This window comes from Rhineura floridana, chromosome 2 (assembly GCF_030035675.1).
Source record: "Rhineura floridana isolate rRhiFlo1 chromosome 2, rRhiFlo1.hap2, whole genome shotgun sequence".
NCBI lineage: Eukaryota > Metazoa > Chordata > Lepidosauria > Squamata > Rhineuridae > Rhineura > Rhineura floridana.
Genome location: NC_084481.1, coordinates 186,793,194 through 186,813,806, shown reverse-complemented (window position 1 = coordinate 186,813,806; position 20,613 = coordinate 186,793,194). Strand labels below are relative to the sequence as shown.

General features: G+C 43.2%; 1 protein-coding gene across 12 annotated transcripts in view; it reads left to right on the top strand.

Moving 5' to 3' along the window:
• The window catches only part of RALGAPA1 (Ral GTPase activating protein catalytic subunit alpha 1), a 305,037-nt gene that overhangs the window by 79,094 nt on the left and 205,330 nt on the right, over positions 1–20,613 (top strand). For 10 of the 12 annotated variants that reach the window (XR_009760717.1, XR_009760716.1, XR_009760719.1 and 7 more), the window contains exon 17: positions 10,078–10,218. The exons of the other annotated variants lie outside the window; for them this stretch is intronic. Coding sequence is in view for 6 of the 10 variants with exons in the window: in XM_061611662.1 (XP_061467646.1) it covers positions 10,078–10,218 (141 nt within the window). In the remaining 4 variants the exon portion in view is untranslated. The remainder of the gene's footprint in view (positions 1–10,077; positions 10,219–20,613) is intronic. 12 annotated transcript variants of the gene reach the window in all.

The window sequence follows — 20,613 nt, the reverse complement described above, 5'->3', positions numbered from 1 at the left end:
GAGCTACTGTTTCACCCTCCAAGTGTCTGTACACCTCCATCCATTCCCAAACTTTAAATGTATCCTCCAAATTGAATCCCTCTATTTTGGTTGATAGTATTACCCAATCCATACCTTCAGTTGCCTCCTTTAGTATGAGTATCAGCACAAATTCCTTGCCCGTGCAGTTTGCTAAGTTTTTCATTACAAATGCATGGGTTTCCCTCCCCCGTTCACATTTCGGAATTCACAGCATGTTTGCAAGGATTCATAATAAACATTTTAGTTTCACCCAGCTCTTCCAGAGTAAAAGTTGTAAAAAATTTCTAATTTCATGTGTTCCAGGTATATTATAACTTTCAAACCATTTATGGACCCTTTCACATGTTTGAAGATTATATGTGTAGTGTGAGCCTAGGCATATAGGGAATATATTTTCTGTAGGAAAAAATGTATTTAGAATGTTTCACTAAAGGTAAACCCAAATGAGAGATAGGGAACACTGTTGTGGACTTTTTCATTAATGTATGCATGAAGCCCATAGGACTTCATGTCGCAGTGTGCATCTATCACCTCTAATTGCGTACCAAATGTTAGCACTGTACAGCCAGAGAGACTTATGTATAGTGTTTGAGGCTGCAATTATTACCATGTTAGTAACCTCCTTTAGCACACTTAAACAGCGGGTAAGCAGTTGACCTAAACGTGTATACACCTGTGCCAAATGCTCATGAACATCTCTACAATACCTGTCACTTTGTTAAAATGTGTACCTAAATATGCAGGCTTGTTAGCCACCACTTTTGCACAGGTAGCCTGCCATCAGATTGGGTAGTACTGCCATCTAGCGTCCGAAGGCAAGAATGCACTAGAGTTAAAACCTGGGGCTCGAGCCCCTCCCACTCCAGTCTTCATTCTTGCCTCCGTCCGAGGCAGATCTGAATTTAGACAGAGCGTAGCTAAGTCTTATTTCCATTCTGTTACTCTTCTTATCTTTTTACCTCTTGATTTCTTCGGGGTTCTTCCCTGAGGCTTCACCAGCAGCGGCTGCTGCTTTTACATTTAGCGGGGACTCCGCGGCTGCGATCCTCCCCTCCCTTCTTTCTTTGCCGTTTGTTACTCAGCTTTCAGAACTTCCTCCAGCAGCGGCTGCTGCTCTTTCCCATTTAGCGGGGGCTCCGCGGCTGCGGTCCCCCCTCCCCCTTTTTTGCCGTTTATTACTCAGCCTTCTCAGCCTCCTCCAGCAGCGGCTGCTGCTCTCTCGTGTTTGCGGGGGCTCCGCGGCTGTTAGGCTCCAACAGCAGCGGTTGCTGTTTTTTCGTTTAGCGGGGGCTCCGCGGCTGCGGTCTCCCCCCTCCTTATTTCAGTCTATATATTTTAGCCTCTACATAGGGAAGCTTGCGGCTGCGGCTCCCTCATAGACACCCCGCCCGTTCTGAAGCCTCTTGTAGCGCTCCCGTTTTTCCCGCCAACCCCGATATCGCGGCCGCCATTGTTATTTATTTCTGTCCTTAGGGAAGCTTGCGGCTGCGGCTCCCTCGGCGGCCGCCATTGCAATTTCTTCTATTTTTTTACAGAAGCCCCTCAGCCCTGCTGTTCATTCAACCCGGCTTGGGCTCAATTACGCTTACTGATATTGCCCCTCTCGCCTGTTTTTTAGCACCCTCCGGTGGCATATCCTCCCAGCTGACTCCCGGCCGTTTTCAAACCCTGCTGGAGTCTTAGTGAGAGGCTCCGTTATCGCGGCCGCCATTTTGTTCGTTTTTTGCTGCCTTTTTTCTTTTCTAATCACTTGGGACTTGTGTGCTCTCCTGTTAACAAACATATACTCACCTATTCAGTATTCCCCTCAGACACAACAAGTAGCCCTGTTGTGGGACTTGTGTAGTCTCCGGTTATCAAATGTATATTCACTTAATCAGTATTCCCTTCAGATACATCAGGTAGCCCTGTTATACCACACCTTCCTCTTCGTGTGTGTGTATATTTGTAGGTGCACCTCCAGTAGCCCTGTTATACCACACTTGCCCCATTGTGTGTGCGTATATTCGTAGGTACACCTCCAGTAGCCCTGTTATACCACACCTACCCAGTGTGTGTGTGTATATTTGTAGGTGCACATCCAGTAGCCCTGTTATACCACACCTTCCCCATTGTGTGTGTGTATATTTGTAGGTGCACATCCAGTAGCCCTGTTATACCACACCTTCCCCAGTGTGTGTGTGTATATTTGTAGGTGCACATCCAATTGACTAGTCTGTGCACCTTGGTGGTACCGCACCTTCCCCATTGAGTGCGTGTATCTAACCTTGGCCACACTGCAATTTTTAAATAAAGCTTACCTCTCTGGCAGTGTCACTAGCGGTCTCGCACCTTCCCCATTGTGTGCGTGTACTTAGCTCAAGGCCAAGTTGGCAGTGTAACTAGCGGTCTCGCACCTTCCCCATTGTGTGCGTGTACTTAGCTTGGCGCCAACCTTACCCGAGTTGTTACCTTTCTCGTACTGGGCGTACTCACTCCTGTCATACTGTTTCTAGTCTGTCCTATACTATTTCTACCTTGGCTCTGTTACCGCTCCTTCCCCATTGTGGGCGTCATTCAGAGATTGTCATGGCGGATTTGAACCCTGAGGTGACAATATCCCCTGAAGCAGGCCGTCCATCCCCACGCCAGCCAGCTAAACATAAACACGCCAAGGCAAAAGCAAAGACTAAACACCTGTCTGGTCACGGAGCGCCCAAGAGAGCACGCTACGTATCATCACTCCCAGAGAAACCTCGCCATGCAGCCGTTCCTGCACTTTTCCAGTCTCCTTCTGAGTCTTCAGAGGAAGAGTTTGAAGGATTCCCCTGTCAAGCTCCTCAAACTCCGCATGGGCAGCCTCAAATTCCTCTTCAGGAACAGGCACTACCTTCTTCCACTCCCCCAGGGATACAGTTGACCCCTGACTTCCTGCAACAACTACGAGAGCTGCTGGGGTGCCTATCTCATCCCCAGCCTACTCTACATTTGTCTTCTCAGCCCGGAACCTCACGACAGCCCAGCTCTGCGAGACAACCCGGTGACAATACTGATGCTCCACTACCCTCTCCTAACCCATATGAGGTGGTCAGGGGTAGATTGGACGTAGAACAATCTCAGTCTGATGACTACATGAACGTTTTTCAGACTGACCTGGATGAATGGAGTGGGGAATCTGACCAGGAGGAAGAGATCTCCTATCGCCTGTTTGACCCGGCGGATTTCTCTCGTCTGTCACGTAGAGTCTTGGACACTCTTGGCATTCAACCAGAACTTATTCAACCGGTTGTCCCTCCTGTCAAGGGTGCCAGAGTTCTCAAGTCCCCCAGATCAGTGCAGCACTTCATTCCCGTGCCAGACCCCATTAAAAAACTGACCAGAGAAGAATGGGCCCGTCCCCTTCGTCCACGTCGTTCCTCCTCCTTAGCCAACAAGCTCTATACCCTGGACCCGGAATCCATGTCCTTTCTGAACGTCCCGGGGGTGGACCAACCTATTTCCAATCTTGTATCCCGTTCTCTCCTTCCAAAGGAAGGCAAATCACTGTTCAAGGACCCCTATGAGAGGAGGCTTGACTTTGTCTTCCGTAAGATCCATGAGGCCTCCGCTCATTCCATCCGGGCCTCTTCTACTGCCTCTGTCTTCTCACGGGCTTCCATGATGTGGTTAGAGGATATCCTTGACGAACCCAACCCGGATCCCGCCAAACTAAGGAAAGGTATCCTCAAGATACACAAGGCTGCTGCCTTTGTGGCCGACGCCACATTAGACGCTTCCCATCACGGTGCACGCGCCCTTGCAGCCAAAATTGTAGCTCGTCGTACTCTATGGCTCCAACATTGGGACGCCGACTCGACTGCCAGAACCAACTTATCCTTAGCTCCATACTCGGGAAATATGCTCTTCGGCGAGGACGCTCTCAAAGCAGTCCTTGTCGACCCCAAGGACAATCGTAAACCTGCACTAGCTACGGCCAAAAGAGATGACCGCAGACCCGGACGACGGTTTACCCCTTACCGTTCCTTCCAACCCTTTCGGAGAGGACGACCCGGTGGACGAGGACGGGACACCAGGCCTACAAATTTCCGTCCCTTCAAGGCACCCTGGTCCAGACAACGATCACAATACAGGGGCCAATACCAGAGCAGGCAGGCATATGGCAGAGGAAACCGTCAACGCAGGCAGTTCTGACTCCATCCCCATTGGAGGCAGACTCTCCTTCTTCTCCAGCATCTGGCTAAACTTGACAAACATCTCCTGGGTCAGACTTCTCTTCACCCAGGGCTACAATATAGAATTTTGGCGGACACCACCGGACAAATTTTGCATCTCCCCCGTCTCCAGGGCACGCAAAAAGATCATGCAGGACGCACTACGACATCTACTAGAGATAGCCGCTATAGAGCCTGTTCCCCCATCTGAACGGCTACAAGGCGTGTACTCCGTCCTCTTTACGGTTCCCAAGCGAGACTCCTCATGGAGGGCGGTCTTAGACCTCAAGGGCCTCAACCGCTTCGTCAAATACCGCCACTTCAAGATGGAATCTCTGGCGTCTATTGTAGAGGCTCTACAACAAGGGGACTTTATCGCATCCATCGACCTGAAGGACGCTTACTTACACATCCCAATTTGCCCGGGTCACAGACGGTTCCTGAGATTTGCACTAGGCCACCTCCATTTTCAATACCGGGCCCTTCCATTCGGCCTCTCCTCGGCCCCCAAGTCTTCACCAAAGTGATGGCCACCATGCTGGCGTATCTCCGCCTCCAGGGGGTCCATATTTATGCTTATCTCGACGACCTCCTCCTCCGAGCAGGCTCCCGGGACTTGGCCAACAGGCAGATCCAGTTCACCCTAGAGGCACTACACTCTCACGGCTGGCTGATCAATGCGGAAAAGAGTCATCTACAACCAACTCAGCGCCTCCAGCACTTAGGGGCAATACTGGACACACCCCTAGCCATGTCCTTTCTGTCCCCAGACCGTATTGCTTCCATCACAGCCATGGCAAACTTACTTCTACATCGCCCCACAGCAGATGTCATGTTTCTGGCCCAGTTTCTCGGGGCAATGATCTCCACCATCCACATCGTTCCGTGGGCCCGACATCATTCCAGACCTTTACAATGGGCTCTCCTACCCTTTCAAGCGGACATCTCCAAGTCCAACCATCGTGTAATTCCTCTGGGCCAATCTCTGACGCAATCATTCCGCTGGTGGGTATCCACAACTTCCTTTACCATGGGGACACCGTTCCGGGACCCAACCAGAGTCCTAATCACCACGGATGCCAGTCTGTCCGGCTGGGGAGCCCATTGCAACTCCACCTTTGTCCAAGGCGTGTGGTCAACCCAGGAACTAAGTTACAACATCAACTGGCTGGAGCTCAGGGCTGCTCATCTCGCTCTAAGACACTTCCAGCCACTATTCGCTCTACAACACGTCCTAATTCGCACGGACAATGTTTGCATGAACAGACAAGGAGGCACAAGGTCCAGGGCTCTACAGGAGGAAGCGACACGACTCTTCGACGGGGCCGAGTCCCACCTCCTGTCATTACGAGCAGAACACCTCAGCGGCACGCTAAACGTTACGGCCGACTGGCTCAGCAGGCAAACGATCCATCCGGGAGAATGGAAACTTCATCCAGCTGTGTTCACCCTCCTTCAGCGGCGGTTCGGCCCCCTCTCACTGGATCTCTTCACCTCCAGCCAAAACTGCCAACTGCCTCGTTACTTCTCAAGGTACCTAGAGACAACGGTGGAAGCAGTGGATGCGCTGACGACACCATGGCCACACGGGCTCCTGTATGCCTTCCCGCCTATATCACTCCTAGGCAGGACATTGACAAAACTCCGACTCGAACGGACACGGATTTTACTCATAGCACCCTACTGGCCTCGCAGACCCTGGTTTTCGGACCTCCTCTCGATGTCAATGGCGGCTCCCTGGACTCTTCCAATCAGGCCGGATCTTCTCTCCCAAGGACCAGTTTGGCATCCGGACCCGAACTGGCTGAGACTGACAGCCTGGCTTTTGAGCGGACACAGTTGATCTCTGCTGGTCTGTCTCAAGGGGTCATAAACACTATTTTAGCATCTCGGCGTCCGTCAACTACTCGAATCTATCAGAGTACTTGGCGTACTTTTTCCAGCTGGTGCACTTCTAAAGGTTTTTCAGCACCCCAAGCCACTGTACAGCTCGTTCTACAGTTCCTACACAGAGGCATGACATTGGGACTCAGACCGAACACCCTGCGTAGACAGGCCTCCACCATCTCCTCAATTCTGTCTGTTTCTTCATCGGCAGCACCCCAGGCACTCACCCGCTCATCAAACGCTTCTTAAGAGGAGCTCCCCACCTCTCTCCAGCGGTACGTCACCACTTTCCATCCTGGAACCTCTCCAAAGTTTTGCAGGCATTACAGCGACCTCCATTTGAGCCTCTTGCCTCAGTGCCTCTAAGACTGTTGTCTTTTAAAGTCCTTTTCCTCGTGGCTATCACTTCCGCGAGGCGGATTTCGGAGTTACAGGCCCTGTCATCGGCCCGTCATCTCTGCGTATTCCATAAGGACTCTGTAGTCCTGAAGCTGGATCCATCGTTCTGTCCTAAGGTCAACTCAGTGTTCCACAGTAGCCAGGACATTGTACTTCCATCCTTTTGTCCAAAGCCGGTCCATCCCCTCAAAAAGGCCTGGCATTCGCTGGATGTTAGGAGAGCGCTGAAAGTTTACCTCTCTCGCACCCAGGATATTAGACAGACAGACGCATTATTTGTATCCTTTCATCCGAGATCTTTGGGAAAAAAGGTGTCCAAATCCACTTTGTCCTGTTGGCTTCGAGCCTGTATTTCTATTGCATATCAGTCACTTAATTTGCCAGTGCCGTCTAACATCACGGCCCATTCGACCAGGTCTGCCGCCACTACGGCGGCTTTCCTAACTAATGCTCCTCTTACAGACATATGCAGAGCGGCGGTATGGGCTACCCCTAACTCCTTTGTGAAGCATTATAAGATTGATCGCTATGCTTCAGCTGACGCCTCTTTCGGGAGACGTGTCCTGCAACACGTTATTTCTGATTTGTAACTTCCTAGGAATCCCTCCCTATTAGGGGGCTACGTTGGTACATCCCAATCTGATGGCAGGCTACCTGTGGAAAATGGTCCCTTGGACCCACCTGAAGGGTGATTTTCACAGGTACGCCTGCCATCACGTCCCTCCCTTGTGGGGGATTTCTGGGGAAATTGGTTCAGTATTTCGTATATAGTTCAATCTATGTGCTTCGTGCTCTGTCTGATTTTCTTTAGTTAAAACCTGTTCTTATGTTGCAAGTTCTATGATATTTGCTATGTATATTTTCTTTGCTGCTGGGGCTTTTGCCCTTTGGTTACTTTCAGATTACCACTTCGGACTCGTCATCATGAAGACTGGAGTGGGAGGGGCTCGAGCCCCAGGTTTTAACTCTAGTGCATTCTTGCCTTCGGACGCTAGACGGCAGTACTACCCAATCTGATGGCAGGCATACCTGTGAAAATCACCCTTTAGGTGGGTCCAAGGGACCATTCTACATCCATAGTATTCACATAAACTCCTGCCAAGCTGGCTCCACCACAAATGATCCCGGATCTCATCGTCTTCTCAGCTTCTGTTGGGAACTTGTTGGTTTGTTCTTCAGGAGAACGTTCACCTCTTGATTCCACTTTAGTCAGGTCAGTGTTGCAATCTTTAGAAATGGGCCACAGGTTGGATTCATTCTGGAAACACTGATGGCAGTCAAATTTAGCTTCAGTTTGGCTATTGCACTCTGTTATGTCAAGGCCATTAAAAACTGCATGCCTGCAGTGATGGCTTGACTATAGGTTTGACTATGGGAATAGGCTCAGCAGAGACAAAGTTCATGAATAGTGTGCTGGCAGGTGTTATACCAACACAATCTTCCATTTTATTGAGCTTTTGAAAAATCTGGCACCACAGAATGGTTCTTTCTTTCCTTTTCCACTCACAGCTGTATCCCCAGGAGAAGCAGACATTAAAACTTCATTTATGTAACTTAGAACAAGTTCCAAGAAATGGAGGAATTGGTGTCAATGTGAAACTTGAACTGTGTTTCCATGCTTGTTCTGTCATTGTTACAGTTGGGTTGGTACCACAGAATGAGATATAGATAATATGCTATCAGTGTATTTTATTGGATTACACTTTAACATTTGCATGCTTTCAAGCCTTTCAAACATGGTCTTCAGGAGTAGTTCAAAGAAAAGAAAAGATCAAGCTCTTAGATGCAAACTCTTGTCATTCGGTCACTTAAATGCCTGAGAACAGAAATGATTGCTTGGCAGGATGCAATGAACAAGTTGCAATATCTTCTTTAGGTTTGAGTCTGCAGACACAAACGTTATCAGTTCTATTGCTGAACCCTAGTCTTTGGAAAATTGAAAGATCAAAATCAAAATTGTCCTTGCGTTAAAATAGAGAGTAATATGAAAAGATATACCAAGTAGGTTAAACTTGATATTTCAGCTGATATATCAGAGCAGTTATTGGGGACCAGGGAGGCTGGGTTGTATTAGGTTGTGAGTGCCACTAGCACTTAAAACCTTGCAGTTAATAATGCAATCTGGTTTCACCTTTTAAGATTATGATGTAATTAGGAGCAGTGCTCTGTGCTACACTATATAATCTTGTAAGGCTTTGAACTACCAAGCCGTAGTTTAGAATTGATACCAGAGGGAGAATACCAACCCAGTAAGTTAGATTCAAGGAGAGTGTATGCTAGTTAGGGAAGTCAATTAAATTTTCGTCTTTTAAAAAAAAACAAAAAAACTTGTTTTGTTTTTCTGCCTCGTGTTTTAATGTTTCCATTTGGGTGACATGTTTTGCATCGTTTTTGTTGTTTGTAACGGTATATTTTAATTAAATATTATGCTTTCTCAGACTTTTACAATTTAAGGCATCTTTATTTTAGTTCTCTGAAAAAAAATTGAATTGTTTAATGTTCTAAATTTAAGCCAAATTCCTGCCAAAAAATACCAGCTGGAAATCGGTGAAACTTATTGTTTGAGGATATCATTTACTCTTAGGACTACTTAAGTTATTCAAGTCAGGGATTTATTTGCATGGGGACCATTCATACAGTTGTAACTATTGGGAAGTGATTCCCATGAACACAGTGGCTGATAAATGTGCTGCTGAAATTGCCACCAGTAAACTGTGAGCGTGGTCCACTCGTAAGTTAGTTGCGTGTCGTTCCCATTGAAATAAATAGGACTTGAGTCATGAGTAGCTTGGCCCATTGATTTCAGTGGAATCTGTGTTGAACTAATACAGGCTGCAATGTCCACTCACCTGAGAGTAAACCCTGTTGAAGTCAGTGGGACTTGCTTCCAAGTAGATGTGTATAGGATTGCACTGTGAGTTTATCCAGCATCAGTGGACAGCCCAAGTGACATGTTAAATTCTCTTCACAGATATATTCACAGGGACAGTTGGAGCTCAAGTTGAGAAGCAGTTTTGAGTGTCTGAAACTGCTCACAAAGCTTCTATGACCAGAAAGGAATCTAACTTCTTTTCATTATTTGAACCATAACTAGAAGCTTTTCAGAAAAAAAGATGCCTACTTTAAAAAAAAATAGATTAGAGCAAGTGCAGGACATGTGTTTATCAGTGTATAATTGCAGACATTCGTAGTGTTCGTCCCATAGTATAGCCTTCAACTTGTTGACATTTTTAAACTTGGAATAAGTTCTATTGAACTCAGTGGGACTTGCTTCTAAGTAGACATACATAGAATTGCTCTGTTAGTGTTTTTCTTTGAATACAAACAACTGTAATTGTGAAAATATAGGCATTATTGGTGTTCAGCATTAAAAAAAAAATAAACTCAAAATGTTTTATGTGCCCACTGATTATTTTTTTCCTTGCAGCTCTGCCAAAATCTTCTGTGCTGAAAAGTTTTAATTTAAAATTTCTTCCTTTTTTTCTTTGTTTTCTCTGTTGCTGCTTTTTCTGTGACACAGCCTTTCATTATAGTCACTCTTCTTTTTTCCTTCCCCACTTCTTTCTTTCCTTTTTTAAAGCCATGAGAAGCCGATCCATTGGTGAATGTGCTCTGCCATCGGCCTATATACGCAGTGCTAAAAGTGCTCCTGTTCTGATCCATACTTCCAAACCCTTCTTGCCTGATATTGTTCTCACTCCCCTTTCTGATGAGCTTTCAGGTAGTGCCACCTCTGCTAATTTCTGCACCCCCTGTTCTCTTTTTTAATCCTTCTGCTTTCAAAATTCTGCATAATCACTACATTTTTCAAAGTAAAATATTTAGGGGTGGGGAGGAGATGGGGAAGAGATAAGAATGAATATTTTGAGTTTTGTGATATGCTATATTTACAGCTCATCCTGGAACTGTGAGAAGCTAGCGCTGTGCCAATTCCTATGAAAATAATGCAGTGTTGGGCTTTTGCATCTGAATATTTTTGTAAGTTGATTTAACAAAAATATCTGAGAAATATTTTTGAAATAGATTTTCTTCATTGAATGGCAGGGCAGAAGGAAGAAGAAAAGCTCTATTATAAACAGTATTCGACACAGGGTATTTTCCACATGCTTTTGGGTCAATATCATTGCTGTCTGGTCATTGTTTTGTTAATTTACCAGCATTGTAGCCTTTCCCTTTTAATTGTTTATTATAATTACTGTCTTGTCAAATAAGTCAGTAAATGCATAATAATTATATTAGTGAATACCACATAAAATACCTGCAAGAAATTCTTACAAGTAATAGTACTATAAACACCATAACTTTAATGTATGACTGGCTTGTAAAAGAGAAAATATATGCCCAGTAGTTGTTCCTCCACGAACAAAACCCTTTACCATCTCTAGAAAAGCAACATTTTTGAAGACCCAAATGAACCATATTGTAATAATAATTTTTAAGCTGCATTCCTGTATACTTCACAACTCTAGTGGGTTTTCTTTTGAAGTAACTGCATTTTATCTTTTGCACCACTGAATCCCAATCTATAAATGTATTATATTTTTATTCACAATTCAGATGTGCTGAATTGTGCATTGTATGCTTTGTTTCTGTGTTTGGTAATGCCAGTCAAAGGCTTATTCATGCTCTGGTAACCTCTAGATTGGACTACTGTAATGCACTCTACGTAGGGTTACCTCTGAAGACGGTTCGGAAACTTCAGCTGGTGCAGAATGCTGCGGCCAGAGTCCTTACTGGGACTAAAAAATTTGATCATATAGCACCTGTTCTGGCCCAGCTGCACTGGCTACCAATATGTTTCTGGGCCAGATTCAAAGTGTTGGTTCTTACCTATAAAGCCCTTAACGGCATCGGACCGCAATACCTGGCGGAACGCCTCTCCCGCTATGTACCTACCCGGTCACTGCGCTCGACGTCGAAGGCCCTTCTCCGTGTCCCAACGCATAAGGAGACACGGAGAACGACAACTAGAGCTAGGGCCTTCTCGGTGGTGGCTCCCGAACTATGGAACGCCCTCCCTGACGAGATACGCCTGGCGCCTTCTCTGTTATCTTTTCGGCGCCAGGTAAAGACCTACCTCTTTGCCCAGGCATTTTAAAAAATTTTAAATTGAATTTAAATTTGGAATTTTAATTATGTTTTATTGTGTACTGTATTGTATTTACATCCGCTTGTATTTTAATCTGTTTTATTATGCTGTTCACCGCCCTGGGAGCTTATTGCTATAGGGCGGTCTAGAAATGTAATAAAATAAATAAAATAAAATAAATATTCACAGAAGATATTTGTAGTAGATATTTGTGTGATGCGCCACAAAATGTTGCTGTATGGAATTCTCCTATACAGGGTGCTAACCAGCCATGGTATCTTCAGGGATACTCCATTCCTTCTTCCCTAGACCTGCCCTGCTTAGCAGCCAAGTAGCTGTGAGGCTCCATTATAGCTGGCAGAACATCTAAAAAAATAGTAACCCTGGTTTCCTTTTAGTTTTGTTTATATTTCTCTAGAATCCTTTCTTCCCCTTCCTGCAACACCACGTCCAGACAGGCACAGGACCCTTGAGAGGATGGGCTGTATGTGTTCATCCTTTGGGACAAAACTACAAACTTGCCTTTTAAGCGTAGCTGTCCACTGAAAGAAACAATGAAATGAATATGTTTTTTACACTGGCTGTTTCACAGTCCTGACACAGCTTGATTTATTTTTTTTTTGGAAGCTGTCTTGGTGTGCTGTTATAATGTGGAACATTCTATATTCACAGATTTAGCTAAAAGGAAATATTATGTTGTAAATTATTCTGCACTTAGCAAAAGGTGGGTCTTTCACCTTTAGGCTCTTCAAAGAGGCACCTTCACTTATGCTGTGTAACTGTGTTTAAACTTCATCAATTAATAATCTAGCCCTAACTGTTGATCAGTTTGAACCAAAGTATCACTCTCATAAAAGCTGTAGTTGTGGAGACTGGTGAAATTTATCATTTTACATTATTATCATGCTCATTTTTTCACCAAGTTCATCCCACATTTTAAGATCAGCTCACCTGATTGTACAGGCTTTTTTGTGGGCTACAGAAGGGAAGCAATCTCTGTTGAGTGTGACAAGCTTCTGTTATTAGGAAGTCATATTCTTTTGAAACTTCTCAGTACAATTAGTGTCTCTAAACAGTTATCTGAGCAGCTCGGTGTAGCATAATTAGTGCTGTTCAGTTTGAAGGGTTGGCTTAAGACAGAATTATTATTTTGTCTTAAGTATCTATTACTGTGGTGTTTGATCCTGATATGAAAAATAGAACTGGCAATGTAGGATTTTTTTTGACAAATTGGAAATGAAATCATGTAGACGGTCTCAGAATCCTTACTTATAACCATAGTATCCTAACCAGAAGTGGTGAAATCTTGTGCTTACAAAATTTTGGGGGGCTTTGAGCGGCTTAGAAAGTTTGTTTGCTTCATAACCTTGCCTATCAAATGGAGTTGATTAGAGTTATGTAAGCTTCTATAGCAGCAGTGTCAGATTTTTATAAGCACTTCTGCTGATGCACAGGTTTGCCACTTTCCTCCCTACAGCTGAAACCACATGCCCCTGACCCACTGAAAGCCATTCCAGGGGGCTTGGGGAACTCAGAGAATCCCTTCTCCCATGTGTATGAGCTAAATGACTTTTAATCACATGAGGGATCTTCGAATCAAAGCTGTAGTTTGTTAAATATAAATTTTTATTCAGATTTCTAAAACAAAACAAAACAAAAAGAAAAAGAACAAATTAATAACTAATACAATAAAAATATTGACTCCCGATTTGTCTTAAATCAGCTATAGGTCTATAGTATATAACAAACCTGTCCCTTAATATATTACAAAATCACTTTCCTCCAGTGGTTATATTGGTTAATCATTAAATCTCATTAACATCATATCATTTTATTCTTTCCACAAAAAGTCAAAGAGAGGTTTCCAGTCCTTGAGAGATATTTCTATCGATTTTTCTCCAAATAGACACGTCAATTCATCCATCTATTCAAGTCTAATAAATCCAGTAGTTTCAACCGCCATTCTTCCATTATCAGTGTTAGTTCCATCTTCCATCGTCCATCCTTGCACACATAATTCTGCTGTCATAGTCATATAGTAAATGTCTGATAGGAATTTCCTTCATCACAAATATTTTCTTGCCATCAATTCTGACTATGTTACTGAAATATTGTTGTAATGTCATATCTCTGTTCTTTTTTACGGGGTGCACTAGCACATCTCTTGAGAGTTTTTCCATTGTCACATATCTGGAATTAATTCTATAAACTTTCTCTATCTCAGGTTCCATCAGATCATTCCAGTCCAGAAATTTTTTTGAAACATTGATAAATTTATCTCTGATGGTAGGTCCACCTGAGAAAATCTCTCTGATAAGGCAGTTTGTGCTGTCTACATTATGATGTCATCAGGTTTGGAATATTAACTCCTTTGTTGCTGGAAAAAGAAATAAATTGCTCTTTGCTTGGGAATAGTGCTATATTGGAAATTGAAGGGGTTTTTTTTCCTTGGTTTTAAAAATGACAATTAAGAAAGTGGCTGAGACCCTGGAAGTAAATATGTTTCAGAAAATAATGGATGAGATTGAGATAATGAAACAAGAACTTAGACATGGCAAACAAGAGATGAAAATTGAATTTGGCAAAATGAAGCAGGAGCTGAAAGAAATAGGGGATTTTATGAGAGAGGAGGTTGATGAGATCAAACATATAACTAGACAAGCAATAGAAGAAGAAAGAAAAATTAAAGGGAAGATGCAAGTCCTGGAGATTGGAACAGATATATCAAATGTGGAACTGGAAAAAGATTTGGAGTTTATGGACCTTAGAGATAAAGATTACTGTTTGGAATTCAGCGTTGTCCCTGAAGAAATTGATGAAGATATCAGAGATAAAGCTATCAATGTTTTGAAAAGATTTCTGGACTGGAATGATGTGATGGAGCTTGAAATAGAGAAAATTTATAGAATTAATTACAGATATGTGACAATGGAAAAACTCTCAAGAGATGTGCTAGTGCATTTCGTAAAAAAGAGGAACAGAGATATGACTTTACAACAACATTTCAGTAACACATTCAGAATTGATGGCAAGGAAATATTTGTGAGGAAGGAAATTCCCATCAGACTCTTATTATATGACTATGACTATGACAGCAAGATTATTATGGATGCAAGGATGGAAGATGGAATTAACACTGATAATGGAAGAATGGCTATTGAAATTACTGGACCTAGCAGACTTGATGAGATGGATTAATCGACATGTTTATTTGGAGAAAAATCGATGGATATATTTCTCAAGGACTGGAAACCTCTCTTTGACTTTTTGCGGAAAGAATAAAGTGATGTTAATGAGATTTGATGATTAATTAAGATAACTACTGGAGGAAAGTGATTTTGTAATATATTAAGAGACAGGTTTGTTATATATTATAGACCTATAACTGATCTGCGACAAATCGGAAGTCAACATTTTATTTTATTGTATTAGTTATTAATCTGTTTTTATTTTGTTTTGTTTTGTTTTTTGAAACTTTGAATAACAAAATTAATAAGAAAAAAAGATAAATTTATCTCTGATATCTTCACCAATTCCTTCAGAGACGGCGCTGAATTCCAAGCAATAATCTTTGTCACTAGGATCCATCACAACTATAAAGTCCAAATCTTTTTCCAATTCCACATTTGATATATCTATTCCAATCTCCTGGACTTGCACCTTCCCTTTAATTTTTCTTTCATTTCCTGTTGCTTGTCCAGTTATATCTTTTCTCATAGAATCCTTTATTTCTTTCAGCTCCTGTTTCATTTTGCCAAATTCAATTTTCATCTCTTGTCTGCTCTGTCTCAATTCTTGTTTCGTTATCTTAATCTCATCCATTATTTTCTGAAACATGTTTAGAGAGAGAACCCCTTCCTGTACATCCAGGGTCTCGGCCGCTTTCTTGATTGTCATTCTTAAAACCAAAAAAACCCCCCCTTCAATTTCCAATATAGCCACTATTCTCAAGCAAAGAGCAATTTATTTCTTTTTCCAGCAACAAAGCAGTTAATACTCCAAGCCTGTTGACATCATCTTCTAGACAGACTGCCTTATCTCTTATGTTACCAAGAGTGCAAAACAAACTTAGTTCCCAGCATCAAAATAATTAGTGGCATAAAGAATAAGCAGATTCGTCAAAATAAAGTAGACCAGAAAAAATAGTCCCAAACAAATAGTACTCAAATGTTCATATTAATCAAATTTTCCTCTTAGATTAGATGCCCCTCATCCGTTTATATCTTTATAATGCTCAATTCCATGCCAGCTTTTTGCAATAAAAACAAAGATAAGCTATTTCGATTTTCTTCTTCCTTAATTCCGTGTATAAAAGAGAAAGGTATAACTCACCCAGGGATTCTTTGTTGCTGATTCTATAACAAATCTCTTTTACTGTAACAATGATAAGAGTGATAGTAGATAGTAGTAGACAGAAGGATGCTTGCCTGTTAAAATCCGTTTTTCTTTAAAGAGAAAAAAAAAGTCTCGCTTAGTCAGGTTGAGCTTGCTTGAATTCCCTGACTCCGTCAGACGCTGCTGGCTACACCTTCGTTCATAGGCGATCCTGATGAATTCCAGTCCCCAACAAACACAACGAAGCTTCTGTGGGTGATCTCTTCGTTTCTCCCTTGCCTGGGAGAAAGTTTTTACCAGTCAAAAAAATCTTCTGACTGGTTTTAAAACTGAAAAAGCTTCCTCTGAGACAGGAGCTCGTCTCAGAGGCGTCACAGGCGGAGCAATCAGAGCTGTAGTTTGTGAAAGCAAACCCAACAATTCAAATAGCTTAGCAAATATGTTTATGTGACTGCAAACCGATAGACAAGTAAAACCATGTTATAAGACCAAGTCGCCTCATCTGGTTTACCAGGGGTTGGATTCAACTAAGTCCTATTCAGGGTAGACCCACTGAAATTAATGAACCTAAGTAAGTCATGTATATTAATTTCAGCGGGTCTACTCTGAGTAAGACTTAGTTGAATACCATCCTTAGTATTGTTGTCAAAATTGTGAGATAAGAATGTGCTACCTGTTTCTGGAACTTGCCTAGTTTTGTCAGGTTTTGGCTAAACAGCACTGATCTAGATAACATTACCAGCAAAGAGGTTTTTTTGTCATGGGTTGTGTCATCAGTTGCAAGTGCTCTGTTGGTGCTGCCTGTTTTGTTCATGGATGTCTCCCAGTCCTCCTCTGCCCTTTGTGATAGTTTCTGCTTATTTTTAAGCTCTTGCCATCACTCTGCAAATATATTGAGACTTTCCAAAGTGCCAAAGACACTTGAAGAGAGACACTGCTTACAAGTGCCTGTACGCTAATGCTAGGAGCCTGCGAACCAAGATGGGAGAACTGGAGTGCTTGGTCTTAGAGGAGAGCATTGATATAGTGAGCATAACGGAGACCTGGTGGAATGGAGAAAACCAGTGGGATACGGTTATCCCTGGATATAAACTATATCGGAAGGACAGGGAAGGACGTATTGGTGGCGGAGTCGCTCTATACGTGAAAGAAGGCATTGAATCCAGCAAGCTCGAAACCCCAAAAGAGGCAGACTCCTCCACAGAATCGTTGTGGGTGGTGATACCATGCCCCAGGAGGGACTTAATACTGGGAACGATCTATCGTCCCCCTGATCAAAATGCTCAGGGAGACCTTGAGATAAGATATGAAATTGACGAAGCATCCAAACTAGGAAATGTGGTAGTAATGGGTGACTTCAACTACCCGGACATAGACTGGCTGCATATGTGTTCCAGTCATGACAAAGAAGCAAAGTTTCTAGATATTCTAAATGACTATTCCCTAGACCAGTTGGTCATGGAACCGACCAGAGAGACGGCAACCCTGGACTTAATCCTCAGTGGGGACCGGGACCTGGTGCGAGATGTAAGTGTTGTTGAACCGATTGGGAGCAGTGACCACAGTGCTATTAAATTAAACATACATGTAACTGGCCAATTGCCAAGAAAATCCAACACGGTCACATTTGACTTGAAAAGAGGAAACTTCACAAAAATGAGGGGATTGGTAAAAAGAAAGCTGAAAAACAAAGTCCAGAGGGTCACATCACTCGAAAATGCTTGGAAGTTGTTTAAAAACACTATATTAGAAGCTCAACTGGAGTGCATACCGCAGATCAGAAAAGGTACTGCCAGGGCTAAGAAGATGCCAGCATGGTTAACGAGCAAAGTCAAGGAAGCTCTTAGAGGCAAAAAGTCTTCCTTCAGAAAATGGAAGTCTTGTCCAAATGAAGAAAATAAAAAAGAACACAAACTCTGGCAAAAGAAATGCAAGAAGACAATAAGGGATGCTAAAAAAGAATTTGAGGAGCACATTGCTAAGAACATAAAAACCAACAACAAAAAATTCTATAAATACATTCAAAGCAGGAGACCATCTAGGGAGGCAATTGGACCCTTGGATGATAAGGGAGTCAAAGGTGTACTAAAGAACGATAAGGAGATTGCAGAGAAGCTAAATGAATTCTTTGCATCTGTCTTCACAGTGGAAGATATAGGGCAGATCCCTGAACCTGAACTAACATTTGCAGGAAGGGATTCTGAGGAACTGAGACAAATAGTGGTAACGAGAGAGGAAGTTCTAAGCTTAATGGACAATATAAAAACTGACAAATCACCGGGCCCGGATGGCATCCACCCGAGAGTTCTCAAAGAACTCAAATGTGAAATTGCTGATCTGCTAACTAAAATATGTAACTTGTCCCTTGGGTCCTCCTCCGTGCCTGAGGACTGGAAAGTGGCAAATGTAACGCCAATCTTCAAAAAGGGATCCAGAGGGGATCCCGGAAATTACAGGCCAGTTAGCTTAACTTCTGTCCCTGGAAAACTGGTAGAAAGTATTATTAAAGCTAGATTAACTAAGCACATAGAAGAACAAGCCTTGCTGAAGCAGAGCCAGCATGGCTTCTGCAAGGGAAAGTCCTGTCTCAGTAACCTATTAGAATTCTTTGAGAGTGTCAACAAGCATATAGATAGAGGTGATCCAGTGGACATAGTGTACTTAGACTTTCAAAAAGCGTTTGACAAGGTACCTCACCAAAGGCTTCTGAGGAAGCTTAGCAGTCATGGAATAAGAGGAGAGGTCCTCTTGTGGATAAGGAATTGGTTAAGAAGCAGAAAGCAGAGAGTAGGAATCAACGGACAGTTCTCCCAATGGAGGGCTGTAGAAAGTGGAGTCCCTGAAGGATCGGTATTGGGACCTGTACTTTTCAACTTGTTCATTAATGACCTAGAATTAGGAGTGAGCAGTGAAGTGGCCAAGTTTGCTGACGACACTAAATTGTTCAGGGTTGTTAAAACAAAAAGGGATTGCGAAGAGCTCCAAAAAGACCTCTCCAAACTGAGTGAATGGGCAGAAAAATGGCAAATGCAATTCAATATAAACAAGTGTAAAATTATGCATATTGGAGCAAAAAATCTTAATTTCACATATACGCTCATGGGGTCTGAACTGGCGGTGACCGACCAGGAGAGAGACCTCGGGGTTGTAGTGGACAGCACAATGAAAATGTCGACCCAGTGTGCGGCAGCTGTGAAAAAGGCAAATTCCATGCTAGCGATAATTAGGAAAGGTATTGAAAATAAAACAGCCGATATCATAATGCCATTGTATAAATCTATGGTGCGGCTGCATTTGGAATACTGTGTACAGTTCTGGTCGCCTCATCTCAAAAAGGATATTATAGAGTTGGAAAAGGTTCAGAAGAGGGCAACCAGAATGATCAAGGGGATGGAGCGACTCCCTTACGAGGAAAGGTTGCAGCATTTGGGGCTTTTTAGTTTAGAGAAAAGGCGGGTCAGAGGAGACATGATAGAAGTGTATAAAATTATGCATGGCATTGAGAAAGTGGATAGAGAAAAGTTCTTCTCCCTCTCTCATAATACTAGAACTCGTGGACATTCAAAGAAGCTGAATGTTGGAAGATTCAGGACAGACAAAAGGAAGTACTTCTTTACTCAGCGCATAGTTAAACTATGGAATTTGCTCCCACAAGATGCAGTAATGGCCACCAGCTTGGATGGCTTTAAAAGAAGATTAGACAAATTCATGGAGGACAGGGCTATCAATGGCTACTAGCCATGATGGCTGTGCTCTGCCACCCTAGTCAGAGGCAGCATGCTTCTGAAAACCAGTTGCCGGAAGCCTCAGGAGGGGAGAGTGTTCTTGCACTCGGGTCCTGCTTGCGGGCTTCCCCCAGGCACCTGGTTGGCCACTGTGAGAACAGGATGCTGGACTAGATGGGCCACTGGCCTGATCCAGCAGGCTCTTCTTATGTTCTTATGTTCCATGCATAAAATAGTAATTTCTGCCCTTCCTGGTTGGTATGAAGCTTTGCAAGCCAGTAATAGCACTAGTTGCACTTCCACTCATTTAACATTAATTCTGTTCGAGGTCAGTCATGTTGATTAGTTTTTCTGAGGAATTGTTACTACCAGGTTTAAAGAATGGCCACAGCACCTTTAAGGCAAAATAATGGTCTTATTGGATAATGAGGAGTTATCTTCATCTACAGCAGTAGAGCAGGGAAAGCGTGGTTTATTTCTACAAGCTTTTCCTCTGTCATCCAAGGGAGTGAAAGAAGACTGTACAGGTGGCACTTTGTGCACATGTGTATCCAAGACAGTAACAATCTGCTGCACAGGAATCTACATGTAGTTTTACATTACTTGGTGCAATCTTGAAGCAGTCTGTGCACCTATTCCACTGATCTCTAACTGGAACTTATTTCTGTATACAAGTAACTGTGGTTGGCTCAGTGCTCTTTTCCTTTGCACAGGTAGGTTTGGGATGGGGAGGAAGAGCAGTAGCTAGGAGCCCTGGTTCACTTCCATGAGAGGAGTCCAAAATGCCTGCTATAACAGGTAATCACACCTTGAGTTGAAACAGACATGTGACACCTTAAGGGGAAGCATGAAGTTTCAGGGAAGAATAGATTCTTGAAGCAGGAGAAGCCTTCTTTTCCCCATCAGCCAAGGATGGCATGAGCTGAATACCCCCAGCAAGAAGATATTCACATTCATATTCCATCTA